At 49.1% G+C, this 16,778-nt stretch overlaps 5 protein-coding genes across 5 annotated transcripts; 2 read left to right on the top strand and 3 right to left on the bottom strand.

Moving 5' to 3' along the window:
- Positions 1-1,507: 1,507 nt before the first annotated feature.
- Positions 1,508-3,248, top strand: ColSpa_00523 (general amino acid permease AGP3; the record flags this gene model as incomplete). The annotated part of the gene is made up of 3 exons (XM_049266735.1): positions 1,508-2,017; positions 2,071-2,183; positions 2,234-3,248. 3 exons carry the CDS (start codon positions 1,508-1,510, stop codon positions 3,246-3,248), a joined length of 1,638 nt encoding a protein of 545 aa, XP_049122692.1.
- Positions 3,249-8,203: 4,955 nt separating this feature from the next.
- ColSpa_00522 (FAD-linked oxidoreductase ZEB1) lies at positions 8,204-9,706 on the bottom strand (the record flags this gene model as incomplete). The annotated part of the gene is made up of 2 exons (XM_049266734.1): positions 8,204-9,449; positions 9,528-9,706. The coding sequence occupies 2 exons, from the start codon at positions 9,704-9,706 to the stop codon at positions 8,204-8,206; spliced, it is 1,425 nt and encodes a 474-aa protein (XP_049122691.1).
- A 2,106-nt stretch (positions 9,707-11,812) lies between these two features.
- ColSpa_00521 (satratoxin biosynthesis SC1 cluster protein 4) lies at positions 11,813-12,412 on the top strand (the record flags this gene model as incomplete). The annotated part of the gene is made up of 1 exon (XM_049266733.1): positions 11,813-12,412. One exon carries the CDS (start codon positions 11,813-11,815, stop codon positions 12,410-12,412), a length of 600 nt encoding a protein of 199 aa, XP_049122690.1.
- A 964-nt stretch (positions 12,413-13,376) lies between these two features.
- On the bottom strand, positions 13,377-14,448 carry ColSpa_00520 (pectinesterase; the record flags this gene model as incomplete). The annotated part of the gene is made up of 2 exons (XM_049266732.1): positions 13,377-14,237; positions 14,326-14,448. The coding sequence occupies 2 exons, from the start codon at positions 14,446-14,448 to the stop codon at positions 13,377-13,379; spliced, it is 984 nt and encodes a 327-aa protein (XP_049122689.1).
- Positions 14,449-15,398: 950 nt separating this feature from the next.
- ColSpa_00519 (pectate trisaccharide-lyase) lies at positions 15,399-16,418 on the bottom strand (the record flags this gene model as incomplete). Its single annotated transcript, XM_049266731.1, has 2 exons — positions 15,399-16,042; positions 16,100-16,418. The coding sequence occupies 2 exons, from the start codon at positions 16,416-16,418 to the stop codon at positions 15,399-15,401; spliced, it is 963 nt and encodes a 320-aa protein (XP_049122688.1).
- Between the last annotated feature and the right edge of the window lie 360 nt (positions 16,419-16,778).

Genomic DNA, 16,778 nt, shown 5'->3' with positions numbered 1-16,778 from the left:
CATGGGAATAACTATATATAGAAGTGGTCTTATGTGATGAACACCTGTCGTCCTACGTCCTTTTACCTCTCTCTATCCCCATACAAAGATTTTGAAATCTCCTGATCAGAACCAGTTTCATCAATCAAGCTATCGCCGGCTGCCATAAATCAAAGATCGTCATGTTTTGTGTTCTCACGATGCTCTTGTGGCTCGCAGTACTGCCGAAAGTCTTCCTGTAATAAGGGTGCATCTGCGGCGGCCCAAATCGTGTTTGGAACAGAATCTAGTGTGTGATCTTCGTCTTCAAAAGATTTTGAATTGCATTCACAACCAAGGTTCTCAGGAATTAGCTTATTTGAGCTTATTGCTTTCCCGGACATTGTCAGTTACAGTATTTACTTATTTCCCCATCAAAAGATACAACTGTACTCAATGTGAACAATTTATTAATTGGGAAAATGCAAACAGCAGAGAAAACTTTGTTCTTTCTTATTCTATATCCTCGTTTACTGACCTTCGTTCTTGTTTTACGGGATGGATAACGAGCTCATAGTTTAACGTGGACAGGCGCGAACCGCAGCCGAAGCTATGAATAAGCGGGCGAACTAATCCATCAATTGGCTTGTGCGGAAATGGATCCTTTCGTCGACCCGCTGATTGCGATTCCATTCTCCCATTTGAGTTTCGGTAACCAATGGCCATTGCCATTTGGGCATTCGTAGGAGATGAGGATTACTCTGGCCTCAGTGCAAGCAAAACTCACAGCTATATAGCACACCTCAGACATTCACTTGTAATGTTGTAGTTTCCAAGCTTCCGCTTGATATATGTATTCATATTTATACGGGTTTCTTGACCATGACTCCTTGGTTTCAATTTGAGAAGAATATGCACGTAAACGTATGTCAAGGTTTTCAAGAGATGTGTCACTGTTTCAACTGTCAGGACGCCTTCTGAGAACAGTATTCATCTTAAAAATTTAGACTTCCTCGTGAGCCAGCCTAATCGCAATATTAGTATTTGATGTCAACTTCCAATGAAAATTCCCCAAACGAGGATGGATCGTGGGCAACTACGGGGTCTCCTCCGCAGTAGACCGGAAGCTGAGCGGGTCTCAAACAACTGGGGCCCCGCCGGCGTCCAATTGGAGTCCTTCGCAAGGCATCGACATGCAATGACGCGATTGCGCGGCGCAAGTCCGCCATCACAAACCTGCCACTCTGAACGCTTTTAGGAACAAAAAAGCGCACTGCAAGATTTTACTAACTATCCTGGCACAACTCTTATTTCGCGTTAATGCATGTATGAGGGTCTCAGCCCGGTCTACTGGGTCCATTGCCTCGAGATGTTTTAAAATTTCCTTTTCCCAACCAACCAACCAACGAACCAACAACATCAGAGTCTCCCAGTCTGATCTTGAACATTGAGGTGATTGGTAGGAGATTGCTGAAAGGATTAATCGAAAGGCCTTATCCGTTCAGAAATCCACACAATCCGCTCCTTCGTTCCTCGCTCCAGCGTCACGATGTCGCATTATAGAGCCTACGATAAGGATGATGACGTCCCCGTCATCGAGGACACAGGCATCCGCGCCGTATATGGGGAAGGATCAAACTCGACCGATGCCGACTTCTCCGCCTTCGACCCACACAGCGGCGTCAAGCGAGGCCTGAAGACGCGGCATCTCAGCATGATGGCCTTGGCAGGCATCATCGGACCAGGCCTGTTGATCGGCGCTGGAGGTGCGCTCTCTAATGGTGGTCCGGCGGCTTTGCTCATCGGGTTTGGCGTCATTGGCATCATTGCTTTCAGCATCATGCAGAGCCTCGGCGAGCTTACCACGCTGTATCCCACTGGGGGTGCCTTCACGGGACTAGCAGATCGCTTCGTTGACAAGGGCTTCGGAGTCGCTCTTGGATGGAACTATTTTATCATTTGGATGTGCGTTTTGGCCAACGAGTATAATGTGTTATCCAGCATCTTCGTCTTTTGGAGTGACAAGGTGCCTCTGTGGGGATACTTCCTGATTTTCTGGGTATGCTGCTCTGATAACTCTTGACAAGGGCGGGCTGGCTAATAGCATCTTAGACGGTTTTCCTCGGGTTCCAACTACTTGGGATCGAGGCTTTTGGAGAGGCCGAGTTCTGGTTGGCTCTTTTGAAGCTCATAGGCTTGGTAGCCTACTTTCTTTTCTCCATCATGTCAGTATCAACGAACTCTGGCCCTCCGTCTCCTTCTGACTATCGCTTAGCTATGCTGCTGGAGGGATACCTGGGAAAGACGCCCTCGGTTTTCGATACTGGCATGACCCTGGCGCTTTTACCGATGGTTTTCGCGGCGTTGCAAAAGTGTTCGTTTTCTGCTCAACCTTTTATGCTGGAGTAGAGTCCGTCGCCGTTGCGGCCACCGAGACCAAAAACCCGCGCGTCGCTGTGCCGCTTGCCATTCGTCAGGTCTTCTGGCGGATCATTTTCATCTACATGGGCTCTGCTTTCTTCTTCGGTCTTACCTGTCCCGCAAATGCCGATGAGCTTGTCAATGGAGGGTCTCGGGCTGTCAAAAGCCCTATGACCGTTGCCATACAAAACGCCGGATGGGTGGGTGGTGTGCACCTTATTAACGCCTTCATTGCCATAACATGCTTATCGGCTGTTAACTCATCCATATTCATTGGCTCTCGCACCCTCCTGTATATGGGACAGGATGGAAAGGCACCCAAGATTCTGGGTAAGACTGACGGCCGCGGTGTGCCTATTCCGGCCATTGTTTTCACCAATCTTTGTGGTGCGTTGTCTATGATGAACATCAGCACGGGCGCGAGTAAGGCGTACTCTTACATCGTGAACCTCAGCGGTGTCTCGACTTTCCTCGTCTGGGGGTCCATCTCTTTCATTCACATCCGTTTTCGGCAGGCGTGGAAAGCTCAGGGGCATGCTGAAAGCTCTCTTCCGTTCGTATCACTATGGTATCCTTGGAACGCTTATTTTGGCCTGGCAGCCAACATTTTTTTGGCCATCGTGCAGGGCTGGACGACTCTGGCGCCTTTCGACGCCGGATCGTTTGTCGACGCCTACATCCTTCTGCCCTTGTTCCCAATTATCTGGTTTGGATACAAATTCTGGTTCAAGACTCATTTTTGGCGAGCGAACGAAATCGATTTACTCTCCGGTCGGCGTAGAGATCTGGATGAGCCTCAAGAGATTGAGACCGGCGAACTCGATTTGAACAGGCTTCCGTGGTGGAGAAGACTGCTGAAGAGCTTCTGAACCAGATCTCCTTAGGTGACGTGGTATGATCTCCGATGATGTACAGACTCGAGCATATGCGGCTGCCGCCTTTTCTGCCCACAGTAGTGGGGTTGAGCTTGGTCGTTAACATAGCGCTTCGGACCCTGGCGCGTCGAAGGATTTGATGCAGCTTAATTCAATACCCTAGTCACAAATTAACAAAGATAACCAATTTTCAGAGCCACCTGTTTCCTTTGCAGGCAGTTTCGTCTCAACTTTTGTCAGCAGCCGAAACGGGGTGGAAGCCCGGGCCCCTTTTCGCATTCGCACACGCTTGCGCATATGCACTCCTTGTGCGACCATCGGACTCGTCTACGCACGTGAGCTAAGATGAGAACAAAACGTGGTTCGACATGTCTGAAGACGCCTCTCGTTACATGCATTGGATGATTGGTTCTTTTCACCTACCCAAACTCCGACGTCTTCTTGACGCAGAATCCATCAAAACTCCAATTGCTTTCTCCATGTCTCCCTCGATAAAGTTTGGTACACAATCGCGATCTTCATGAGAGTCAACGGCACTTCTGTTCGCAATGGGTTCTGTGTCAGTAGTCTTGACCATGTCAAACAATCTGAACAGCAGACCGACACCCCCAAAACAGAAGTCTCCCGCAGAAGTCATCCGGAATCTTCAGCTTCAACTTGCGCAGCGTGTGGCGAGCGGAAGCGGATTGGCATCCACGAGCTATCGACATCATAGGGACAAACGCAAATCACCGCACGAAGGTCTCGTTTGGGACAGCAAAGTTAACGGACCACACTCCGAGGAGGAAAAATTGAAGACTGTCAAAAGACGAGGACATCAATGTCCAGAACGCACCGGGGAGCTAAAACAGTATCTTGAAGTCCTACGGCAACACGAGGCCGAGGCTTACACTCTCACCCCAACACCAGCGGCACCGTTGCCCGGCGATATGGCTTTCGTCCGGTTGCCATACCCCGTATTGATTCACCAACGAAGGATTACGAACCGCACGCGAGGATTCGTCTGCAATTATTCGTCGTCTTTACGGAATGCCGGCGTCAATGAGAAATCATTCTCAAATTTTATCAACCAACTCAACAGGATAGCCCAGCTCAAACCAGGTGCTCAAGCTGTCGACTTTACCGGGTTCACAAATTTGTGCTTCAATACGCATCACGACTATTTCATCTCAATGGCAGTCAGCATGGCCGTCGAGACTATGAGCAAAATCCAACATAGCACAGTAATGAACAAGTTCATCGAGAAGACGAATCATGAGCTTTTCAGGCCAAAGGGGCTCATATGTATTCTGATGACTTGGAAGTCCGAAGGCCCCGACAACCTTTCGTCAGATCGTGCAACCAAGGGAAGAGTATTGAAACCGGCAAAAGATGAGCGAAGGAGCAGAATGCAACGTTCGGGAGCAAGACGCAGCCCGTTTCACGGGATGGGCATATTTGAATGGTCTCAACCATCGTCACTCGATCTTATCAACGGAGATACGGACACGCTACAAGAGGTCGGAGTCTCGACGGCGTGGAACCAACACCCTATTCAAATTCATAGCGCAACATCTATACACAGTCATACAGATCAAGGTGTTGTTGTGCAAGACATGGAGGCTCACTGTGGATCACGGCTCACATCGGCAGGAGTCAAAGCTCAAATTCACTCACAGGAAGGGATCCAATTTCAATTAGCAAACAATGGTGGGGTCTCAGGGGTAAATCCTGATGGTCAAGTCGCTATCATGAGCTCAGGCGGGTGTTTGACCTTGGACGAGAAGAATACCACCGACGTTTCGAGCTCACACACGGATTCAACCAATTTCACAATGACCGAAAATATCAAAGAAGGGCCAATCAAGCATTCGACCCTGCAGAAGGAACTAGAGGACACAGATTCTCATAGCAGTACCCTGCTGTCTTCCTTCACTACTGGAGTGTTGAAGGTTTTGGAAACTGTAAGTTTATCGTACAAAGCTTAGTGATTTTGCTAACGAAGACCAAAAAGGAACGTGTTTGCCTCCTCATTGTCAATACACCGGATGAGCATGTGACAGAGAGAGATAAGAGTTGGGAACTATAGGAGATTTTTGGAGACGGTTCGGCATAAAGCAGCCGCTGAATGTTGTGTTCAAGCATGGGAGTCTAGCATTGTTTGGCGCCGTTGAATAGAGGTGGCCATGACCGTATATGACATAATGAACAAGACAGTTGCAACATATCGATCTGGAGTGGCTATGCTGCTGCAAGCCTGTATTGATAAGGGAGCCAACCTAGATATCTCAAATTACAATGAAGACTGTTGTGTGATTCCAGTGACGAATTCCAGTGGAGGAGCAGCTAATTAAATTTGTTGCAAACCCTGAAGTCAGAAGACGGCCGGGACAACCGAAACATATTACGCTTTCCAAAGACGGAGACCATTAATCTTTGGTAGTTCTCGTAAGTCATGACCGCCAACCTCTAAGCCCAACAGTGCTTCAGCGAATGTGCCTTGGGCCACTGAGTGAGTTAAGTTACATAACTTTGTTGACCGGTTTAGGATAGAGACACGCTTAAGTATCTTGCCCACTTGAAGAAAGCCTACAGAGTAGTCATAAAACAGCTGCTCTGAAACTGAACACCTCAAAGTTGGCACACTGCAGGTTCTCATGAAATTTCTGAGAGTTGTAAGCCTGAGTCCTCCAGGAAGGGACAAATGCGAAAGCGTCGTGCTCAATGTGCTGGTGACTTAGAGTTAACAAAACGGCTAAATAAAATAATATTCGAGCTCGACGCGATTGGGGCATGAGATTCTCCAGATTAGTTCGTTATGGCACTTAGGGCCACTTGTGTACCAAAGTTTTAATTATTGTCCTCGCCAAATGCTCTGTATGCAAATAAAATTCTTTGAAATTCCCACAAGGTCTCGGATGCATGCCAGATTTGTCGGTGCTGATAGAACCAGTAACGCAAGTACCGGAAAATTAGGATGGAACAGTCCTCCCTCTCCGAAGACAAGCTATCAGCATTGGCAGCGCTTCAACGTCGTTCCTTCGCTTTCTCGGTAATTTGAAGGGCCAATTTCACAGCATCCTCAAACTGATTCCAGGTTGCTGGGTCCTGATCCGAGGGAAATGACCGGAAGTGGTATTTAATCCAATTGTGAAATTCGTGTGGATCATCTCGGTTGCTTTCTAGTTCGAGGTGATCTGTAATATCGTTCAAAAACTGATTTCGCCATATGTTAGATTCTGTGGAGAACAATTTTCTCACACAACGGCTGGCCGCAGCTTCATAGACAAAATTGGATCTGGGAAGATCATTGTGGTCGAAAATCTGGAGTCCTTGGGCAAGCCGTTCACGGAAGACCTGAGACTGAAAAGTTTGCCCTTGTTGCTTGAGATGAAACATGACGCGATGATAGAGCTGAAAAGGTGTGATATCGTAGTCGGCAGGGATACGGTCCTCGCCGTCAGTCTCTGTCAACCCTAGGAGACCATAGACTCGATCTCTAGGGTCTGTACAGTGATAGTCTTTTGAGAAAGCCAAAAGCCTGGTGAGGCGTGGTCGCGCACCAAAACCGGGCTCTTTGTCCGTGAACGACAGACGTTTGGGGTCAGTCTGCCAGGACCTCCGCAGTTTCGACAACTCCCTGCAACTTTCGACGTGCTTTTCAACACTGTGGTGATGTTCTTGTTTTGACAAGTGCTTGAATCCCAAATTTGTCTGTCGCGAAATGCCAAAGGGCCTAAACTGTTGCAAAGACGCCCAGGAGATGGCGGACGACCCGCACAATACCCATAGCTCCCTTGCCAAAGTGAATTCTTGTACGATCCAGATCCTGGACCAGTAAGGCCGCGAAACAAACCACTTCGCATCTTTGAAGGAGAATTTTCTCTTCTGAGAGCGTAGGTAATGGTTTCTTTCGCGTCGAGCTGTGTGTTTTAAATCACGCAGGTAGTCGAACAAAAGGTCGATGTTGCCTTCCTCCAATCCGATCCAAGCAATGACAAGGTGAGCTGTCGAGAATATGTCTTTCATGAGGCCGACTTGGTGGCCACGCTCAGAGGTGTCATTTTGATTGATGCAAATCGCGTCGATCCAGAAATACTGTGGCAGCTTAGTGTTCGACTTCTTCTGCTCCAATATGCAATTGTCTTCACTGGTTGCAATATGCACCAACTGCTCAAGGGCATGCCAGAGGTTTTTCCGAATCTTGAACGTCACGCCATTGACCGCGATCTCGTCAGATGGTTCCGGGGCTCCCCAGACATATGATACCGCAATAAAAGGGGGCGCGCCATCAAGTGAATGGTCTGTCAAGGTACAACGAAAAACATCATTTTGTTTCGGGGGTGAAATTTCAAGAGTCTGATCGATCTCGTTTCGCGACCTAAAGCGGAATAAAGGGCCTCTGAAACAGACATTGTTTGGCGGGCCTTGAGGATAAGGCCGGCTTTTTGAAAGGTTTAATCAAGACAGGATGGACAGCGCTTGTGCTGCAGAGATTGCTCGTGATGCTCCTTTTCCGAGTGCGGCGCAATTCGTTTGATTACGAAGGGATGCGTCACTTGAAAAGTAAGGTACCTGAATCTCACGTTACTTGCTTGGTGTTGCGGCTTTGGTTCGTTGATGCACGTGGGTGGACTAACTCTCCACCACGACTTAGCGCTGATTTGATCGTTTGGCGGGTGGTACAACAGGAAGGTCTTGATGCGCGATTTGTTGCACGTGAGGAGACTGCCACCTAAAGCTTTTGGCGTCCCCGAGTAAATATCTGGTAATTATAAGCGATTCACATGGGTTTTCAAGTGCACTTTGTAGGGTAGGAGTCATCGTCATTGAATGTGAGCTTCAAGGCCATTGTTTCCACCGATGCATCAAACTTTCAAACGCACAATGCATCACGCAGAATTGTCTCGCAGCTTGTAACCATTGCGACTGGATGAAGGTAATTGTTGTTAGATATTGTGGTACATGACTTAAGCACGGCACATCTGCCCATTAGGTGCGACATTCCACGCCTCGCTGCCCACGCCCTTGAGCACGTAGAAAAGCGATTCAGGATCCCACTTCTTCTTGATGGATAGCAACTTTGCGTAGTTGTCACCAAAGAAGGCGTTTTGCCAATCCGGCTGTCTGAAGTCGGCCTCATTCATATAAGAACCGCTTCCCGGCGTCACGGACTGGATCAGAGGCATGAATTCCTCCGTCATGCGTCTTTGCGCGGCCTCCATGTCGTCCCACGACGCCGCGTTATCCCAGTTGGTGATCAGCTGGAGCTGCATGACGGCATTGCGCCACGCGGGGTGAACCGAGTTGTCAGGGGCACCGACCGGCTTTTTATACTGACCGGTGCTGCCGGCGAGGAGAACGCCGTTGGCAGTAAGGTTCCTGACGACCTCTTGGTACTCTTCACTGTTGTTCTCGATGACCTCGCGGGGGATCAAGCGTCCACCGAACTGGTAACGAGTCACCTCGAGGTTACCCTGAGGGAGAGGACCCATGTAACGGTCGTAATGATCGCGGTACGAGAGCTCACTATAAGCGACTGGCAAGGTGATACCGATCTCTTCTAGCGCTCTGGTGAATGGGGCGAGAACAACGTCTCGAACGTAAGCGGCAGTCGAGTTCCAAACAGTCATAGGACGGACAACGAAGAACTGGGAGTTGTGTAGGAAGACAGTGAAGGCGCCGTGGTCCGTCATATTGGGTAACAGCTCATGGAACTTGGAGATGGCAGCGTTGTACTTCTCAGGCGTGGTCGTCGCAGCAAGCAGCTGGAAGGCCGCTCCGCCAACAGTCTCCGCCTTGTAGGCGCGGACGGTGACACCAGTCACGACACCGAAAGTGCCCCCACCGCCACCACTGAGAGCCCAGTAAAGATCAGCGTTTTGAGAAGGCGAAGCCACGACGGTCTTGCCATCCGCGGTGACGACTTGGAAGGCAAGCGTCTGATCAGCCCCGAGACCAAATTCGGTAGACAGAGCACTGTGACCTCCACCTTGAATAAAGCCTCCAGCAAGACCGACGGTAGCACACTCGCCAGTCACCACACTGAGCCCCTTGGCATGGGCTGCTTCGAGAATTTCGTATCCGAGGACACCGGCACCCACGTTCACGGCCGGACCGGAGTAGTACTTGTCAGACCAGGTGGTGAAATCGATGGTCTTGAGGTGATTGGTCCAAATCGCCAGAGCACCAGCACCTGTAGATCGGCCAAGGAAGCTATAGAATTCACAGTCAGCCTGAATTTGCAACTTTGCAGAGATATACAAGGTCGGCTAATAGCCATTTGTGACTTACTCATGGCCAGTGTTGCGGACAACGACACGAAGGTTGTTAGCCTTAGCAAACTTGAGAGCGTTGCTAACATCTGCAGTGCAGCGGACATCGACAGCATAGCTAACATAGTTGCCGAGAGTGCAAGGGATAGCTCTGTCAGTGAAGGGGTCGCAGGACTGGTTGGCGAAGTACGATTGCATCACAGAGGATGAGGAGGGGATACTAAAACACCGTCAATACTATGCCTCTTAGATGTAGTAGGAATGGGAGACAAACTGGGTCAAGGGGTTCGCCCAGGATGACTGCAGCGCAGCGCAGGCGGCCGCATCATAGGTAGGATCATGGCAAGGCGAACCAATGGGGACGGTGGCAACTAGACTTCCGCTGACAGTAGCGTTCAACTTATCCCAAGACGCAGTCGACGGCCAGCAACTATCGCCAGGCAAGCAATGGCACTGTTGCTTGGGAGCGGCGGCGGCTGAAGTGAGGGTAGCCAAGGCGGTGGCCACGGCCAGATAAGAGATCCTCATAATGATGACTTGAGTTGGACAAGTAGCCAAAGGAGGTAAAAGAATGGAGGGGTGACAAGCCAGGTCCCAACCACAAAAAGTGTGACTGTCTCTGCAACTCATATATCCCTCGCATCTATGGGCCTAGCTCATGCGCGTATTCCACCGCCCCTGAAAAGCATGAGGGTTATACGGAAGCACTTCAGCCTGCAGTAGACCCGAACTCCACATCTTCGCCTGCGTATCCATTGATAGTATGTGAGATATTAGGGAGCAGCAGCAACTAACCGTTGCTGATCGATAGACTGCCGGCTGGATGCCCGGAATTGGACCGACGGAAGCTTGGAGTATGGGGACCTTCGGAAATACACGTTCAATGACACCCACTTATCGGAGCAATGTTGGAGAGCTTCCTATTACGGAGTGCGACATCCGATTGCCACGCGCATCACATAGGTTATGAAAGATAGGGTTAAATAGGATGCAGTCGGGGAGATCAGATGAGGCACCGGATGGCCCCGGCAAGCCCAGTGTTAATCCCTACGCGGGGTTGTTGACCCGATTTTGTCTCCATTCCTGTTTCCATGCTATCCCACACTGGCGTAGATCTGGAGGTGGTTGAAATTGATTAGGACTTGTTTGGGGAACTAATGACTAAATCAACCACAACGAAAATTATTGGTCTGGTGCGAACACAGGCACGGACACATCCAGCCACGATCAATGCAGCTATGGACTTCGGTCCAGCGCTGTCGAAGAACGATGTGAATGCCACGTGCTGCAGAGTATTCTCCAACGGTTCAACCCAAGACTTGGTAGAGTACTAATTTCCGGGATTCAGGACTTATGCGGTGCTGTGCCGCCGGTGATTTTGGATCCTCGTTGCATCGTTACTGCGCCTTTCCTGCAGGAGCTCTTGGCTTGATCGGGGCTGGCTCCCGTTTGGGTCTGCCAAGAAGGGGCCAAGCTTGGAGCCCCCAACTCCAACAGCCAGCTCGTGGTACAGACTCTGGCTAGAAACCATACTAGCCCTGTTAGAGTGCTGATACAGCCCCTCTCCGGAGACTATCATCAGTGTCCGGCCGTGCACCAGAAACCTTTGGTTGAAGCAATAGTGTATCATCGACCGGAGCAAGGGAGAAACTAGCGCCGCCCTAGAATTTTTGCAATGATGGCGAAAGTCCTGGCACTTTGCTGACTACCACACAAGGGGCGGGAAAGTCTTCATGCAAAAATCTGTCGACATCATTTATGAAGAGGTGATCATCCGGATCACTGGAAACCTTAAGACGGAACTGCCTGCAAAACAACATGGCACCCTTCCTTCACCTTGTGTTAGTGTTGGTCCTTGGCGTCCTCGTTGCCGTACAGGCGCAGGAGACAGCATCCTACAAACCTAGCTACCCGGCCTGTGCCGTAAGTTCTCCCTTAATTCCCTTTTGGAGTCTTCAGTACATCAACACAACCAGCTCAAGTGACGTGAAGCAAGAGGCTTTGACTAACGGTATGTCCCTCTCCAGTCAAAATGTATCGCTGGTGCTCTTGGTGGTGGCCTCTGTGCTCCCACGAACCAAACTTGCATCTGCACCAATGAGCAGTTTCAACTTAACGTAACTCTTTGCGTGTCAGCAAGCTGCACCATACCGGAGGCTCTCTGTAGGCATGACCCTCTTACGAATGCGAAGAACTTTGGCGTCTGACCTGCAATAACACGTAGCTACCAAGAATGCGAGTCTTACCAACTGTGGTGCCCCAGTGGAGAACCGAGCCCAAGGATACGTGATCCTTTCCAACACTATGGCCATCATGGCAGCGATTTGCGTCTTGAGTCGTTTCGCCTATAAGGTTTTCTTCGCCGGCCTCGATGTTGGTTGGGATGATTGGTTCGTCATGGCGACATTGATCGCAGCCATGCCAAGTGCCGTCATCACTGTCCATGGAACGACCGCGAATGGCTTGGGAAAGGATATCTGGACATTGGAGCCCCAACAAATCACCAACGTCCTCTTCTATTTTTACATCATGGCATGGCTGTACTTTCTACAGGTGACGCTGGTGAAGCTTGCAATCATATTTTTTTACATGCGGATTTTCCCTGCCAGAGAGGTACAGCGCGTGCTCTGGGCCACGACGATCTTTATCATTGTATGGGGTTCTGCCTTTGTCATCACGGCTATCTTCCAGTGTAAACCTATTCACTACTTCTGGACGAAGTGGGATGGACTACACGAAGGCAGTTGTGCAGATGCCAATGCTGTCAGTTGGTCGAATGCCTCAATCAGCATCGCGTTGGATCTTTGGATGCTGGCCATTCCATTGTGGCAACTGAGAGCTTTGAAGCTGCACTGGAAGAAGAAGGTCGGCGTGGCGTTGATGTTCATCGTCGGCACATTGTAAGTTTATCTGCTATCTATTGCAAGTCGAGTGTCAGCTAATATTCTCAAGTGTGACTGTCGTGAGCATTATCCGCTTACAATCTCTTGTCAACTTTGCAAAAGGGCATAACGCTACGATGGACTTCATTGACGTCAGCATATGGAGTACAATTGAGATCTGTGTGGGCATCATGTGCGCATGTCTGCCCTCTATCCGAATGATTCTTGTGAAGATTTTCCCGGCCTTGTCTGGATCAACACTCCGGAGCAAAGGACGACAGTACTATCAACAGTACGGTAGTGACGTCAGATCAAAAACGTTACGAGACCAACCACACACCATCGGCGTCGTCACAGTGGACAGGAGTAATTCAGTTCATGATGCAGACAACCAGCACATCAAGTTCCAAAAAACGTTCACAGTGTCCTACAGTGACAGTGATGAGACGGATCTTGTGCCAATGACAGACCTCCAGAGGCCAGGGAAAGCTCACCATTAGTTACTTTTGTAGGATACTCATGAGACAGATGAGCAGATGTGGACGGGACACGATATAGAAAGTCTATAGATCTGATTAGTCAATAAGAAGAATGTTCTCTTATTAAAATTGAATTCTTTGACTACGCCATCACAACTTATGGTATTCCCCGTACTTTTCTGATGCCCTTCCGCCAGAAAAACTCTCTGTCGTACCAGACTTCATGCCGCTCGGTAAACCCGCGCATACTGAATCGTATTGTGGACGATCGCAAGGGGTTTCACGATGGCATTGATCAAGAGGCGGGTAAGGCTTTGTTTGATACCCACGAGGTAGTTTCAAGCTGCTGAGCAGCATGCGAGCGGCAGAAGATAATTCGTCAAAGTAAAGATGATAGTGTCATGGTTGGTTGAGGCATAAGTATGTCTCATCTTCTGACTTAATCATGTTCAACCTCTCACTGCTGCCTTTCAATACATTGCCATCCTTAATTGACCTTAAGGAGGTTCAAGAAGAGTTCCAGTAGCCTACGTCAACCCAAGAGGTCCACCCAGGCAAGATAGTGTCGATGGACACAGCACTTGACAGCTTCTTCGCCCAGCTCACACGAGTGCCGCTCGCGCCTGTTCCAGTATTGCCGAATTCAGCATAGTAGACGTTTGCAGTTGGGTTAGTTCCCCATGCAGACCATCCGACGGGTTTGACAACATCACTCAATTCCGAGTTTTGCACAACCACACGCGCATACTCCCTCCAAGGGCGACCGAGAACCGTAGATTCTTTTAAGACACCAGCGCCTGACTTGGCAGCGATCTTCGCCTTGTTTATAACGTACCAATAGGCGTCAGCACTATCACGACCGCTAGCGGTGATATATCCGGCGCCGTTGATGGCGATTATGCATTTCTCAAACCAGGCGTTTCCATCGTTGCCGAAGATGAAATCAGTAGCACCCTCGATGTAACTGTTCTTGTAGACCTGGTGGGGCTTGTTCGTGTAGATGGTGTCCTGGTACCCAACGAAGCTGCAGCCGTAGTATGCTTGGTACTGACCGTTAGCAGAAACAGCCAAAGCCTGCGAGCCCTTGCCGTATCCGTTTATAAGGTTGACGTTGTAAAGACTAAAATAGCTTGTGGCAACGCGCAGGGTAGCAGAGAGGTCGTTGCTTCCAGCATCAGCAGCTGATAACGTGTTGGTCAGGGTGACCTGGTTCTTGGAATAGTCCTGGTCATTGGTAGTGTAGGCGTAGATAACTAGCTTTCCCTTCAAGTTGGGGATTGAAACCTGTCCTGAGTAAGTTCCTGGCTGGATGAATATTATGCTAGTTTCAGTGGAACTCGTTGAAATGGAGTTAACGGCAGCTTGGAGCTACAAGATCATTTAGTTAGCGTGAACACTGAGAGAAACGAAGCCCGGTTCCGAATATATCGCTTGAATCCATGACAGTGACCCTTACAGATGTGTATTGGCCGCCAGACTTAGCAACCACAATAGACCCAGAGGGCGGGGAAGTTCGGGAAGCAGCCAAGACATTACCCGCCAAAGCAACCAGGATCGAGAAAAGTTTGAGGAGCTTCATGATGTTTATGATCTGAAATTTTTATGGTCTGTGTGTATCTAGTAATAAAACTTTATCTAGATACTAACAAGCTGAAGTCCTGTTTAAGTACAAAATGTCTTGCGGCCAAGAAAGACGATTACTAGTGGTTTGCCATTGACGGGTCGCGTTGGCTAATGGCTTGGCTGTATCGCATATGACCCGCCATGATGCTTGAGAGTTGACTCAATTGGACTAGTCACAGATTGCTCCTTTTTCGAGGGTGTCGCAATCTATATTTGAGGGAAGATGGAAGGAAGGAAGAGGTGGATCAAAATTTTCCGTCGATGTTACACCGTCCCTATCCCCACCGCTGGCATTTACCCCGACGCTAATTTCGACGACACTGCAGTAATCCCATCCATACATCTCTAAATGAAAATGTCAGCAGACCAAGAGAAAAAAGATTGATCAGAATGACGTGGCGATTGACGACGGAACAAGTGTCATGTGAGGCAATCTTGAATCCTAAGAGCAATGTGCTTCCCTTTTCAAATAGAACTAATGGCAGTAGGAGATTTGATGACTTTTGCATGCGGCAATCCAAATTTGACCTCCTCTGTCGATGTTAGGAGGGAGACTTGTGTGCTCAAATGTACAGGTCTTTGTTCCCCATTTCGCTCCTACTGTTGTGAGTCTCATTATTGTCGTGTCCGCCTCTCTCTGGTTGGCTATAGTAGTTGGTGTGCCATGGCGAAGAGCACGACAGCGAGGAGTGTACAACCGGATACGAGCTGGACAGTGTCAAAAGGCAAGATAGCATCGTGGCGGAGAGAAAATGAATGTTTCATGATGTTTGGCATCTAAAAACTGCCACCGGATTCCATCGACGAACTACACTCAGCAACCTGTCACATAACTACTAACTCTGCACTCTACCTAAGAAATAGAAATTCGCGAGTGATCCCCATGCACTTTTCTTCAAATTCGGTTCAGAAGCAAACCGACGACTTAGGGCCGGCATTGGCTTTGACGTAAGCAGGTACGTCTGCAGTCGGAGTAAGCGTGTAAGTGTAATAGCTCTTTGGGTCGAAAGAGATACCAGAATTAACTGCAATAGTCCCAGTACACCTTTTGTATGTGTTGCCAGAAGCGTTGAGAACGGCCGTAGAGTCCTTGGTCAATGGATTCTTGGTGTTCTCGAAAAAGACGTTTTCGACACGCGCATTAGTGCTGCCACGAGCATAGTGGCCGTAGGACGTAATTTCAAAGAGGTAGTTGTTGTACAAGTGAACCTGGGCCAGATTATCTGCGGAGGGATTTCGTTGATTGGTTTTGTCGAACCAGTTGTGGCTGATAGTGCCACAGGCCGAAACATTTTCTGTCCAGCCGATACCGAAGTTCTTGTCGTGATTGCGGAAAATGTTGTTCGAGACTGTGAAAAAAGTGGTATCCTTCCTGAGGTCAAGCAGGCCATCGCCGCCGTCCTCAAAAAGACAATGATCGATCCAGACGTTTCTGCTGGTGTCGGCCTGGATACCGTCGCGGTCGTTCTCAACGCCGTCGTTCAAGTTCGTGTGCCCGATCTTCAAGTTTCGAATGATGACATTGTTGACTCCATTCAGGCCCAGACCGCCTTCGAAATCCCGTTAAATTGTGAAATTTGTTATCGCATGTTTAGTTGAGAACTTACCCCGGTAGAGCTCGCCAGAGTCGCCCAGTCCAATAATCGTCTTATCACTAGTGACCTTGATCTCCTTCCCAAGAGGGTTGATGGTAATTCGGCCGTTAACCTTGATCACATACTTTCCAGATGCGACAGCGTACTTTTCTAATTCAGCCTGGGTTGTGACAGTCACTTCAGTGCCGCCTGCGCCACCAGTGGTGCCGCCGTTAAGAGAAGCGAACCCGGGAGCAGAGGCGAGACAACCGGCAACTTGTCTCTCTACGACGTCGCCATGAACCACCAGGGAACCTTGGAGAAGAACAAAGAGGAATGAAAGCAACTTCATATTAAACATTAGAATAACAAAAGACTGCACTTTTCCAGATAATTTCTATAGAACCATAAGGCCCCCGGAGTTGAGCGATGGGGCAGTGGATAACTTATACCACCAACACATAAGTCTCAAGCTTCGGACGAAGACCCATTTCCCGAACTAGACGCATGATTTTTTGTGTCATTTTTTCATATTAATTTGTATCATAGGGGCAGTTGAAGATCCTAAAAGGGCCATCATTGGGCCGAATCTTATCAGAGTTAGCTGACCTTTGATGTGCGCCAAGCATTGTGGCAGGTGGAGCAGGGCGAAAGATCCCTCTCCCGCACCACCGCCCCTTGGATGTTTCAACAGCGCCGATACGCTCCTCCA

The sequence above is a fragment of the Colletotrichum spaethianum genome, assembly GCF_022836535.1.
Source record: "Colletotrichum spaethianum MAFF 239500 DNA, contig01, whole genome shotgun sequence".
Lineage (NCBI taxonomy): Eukaryota > Fungi > Ascomycota > Sordariomycetes > Glomerellales > Glomerellaceae > Colletotrichum > Colletotrichum spaethianum.
The sequence above is the reverse complement of the archived record's forward strand: the minus strand, read 5'-3'. Positions and strand labels throughout refer to the sequence as shown.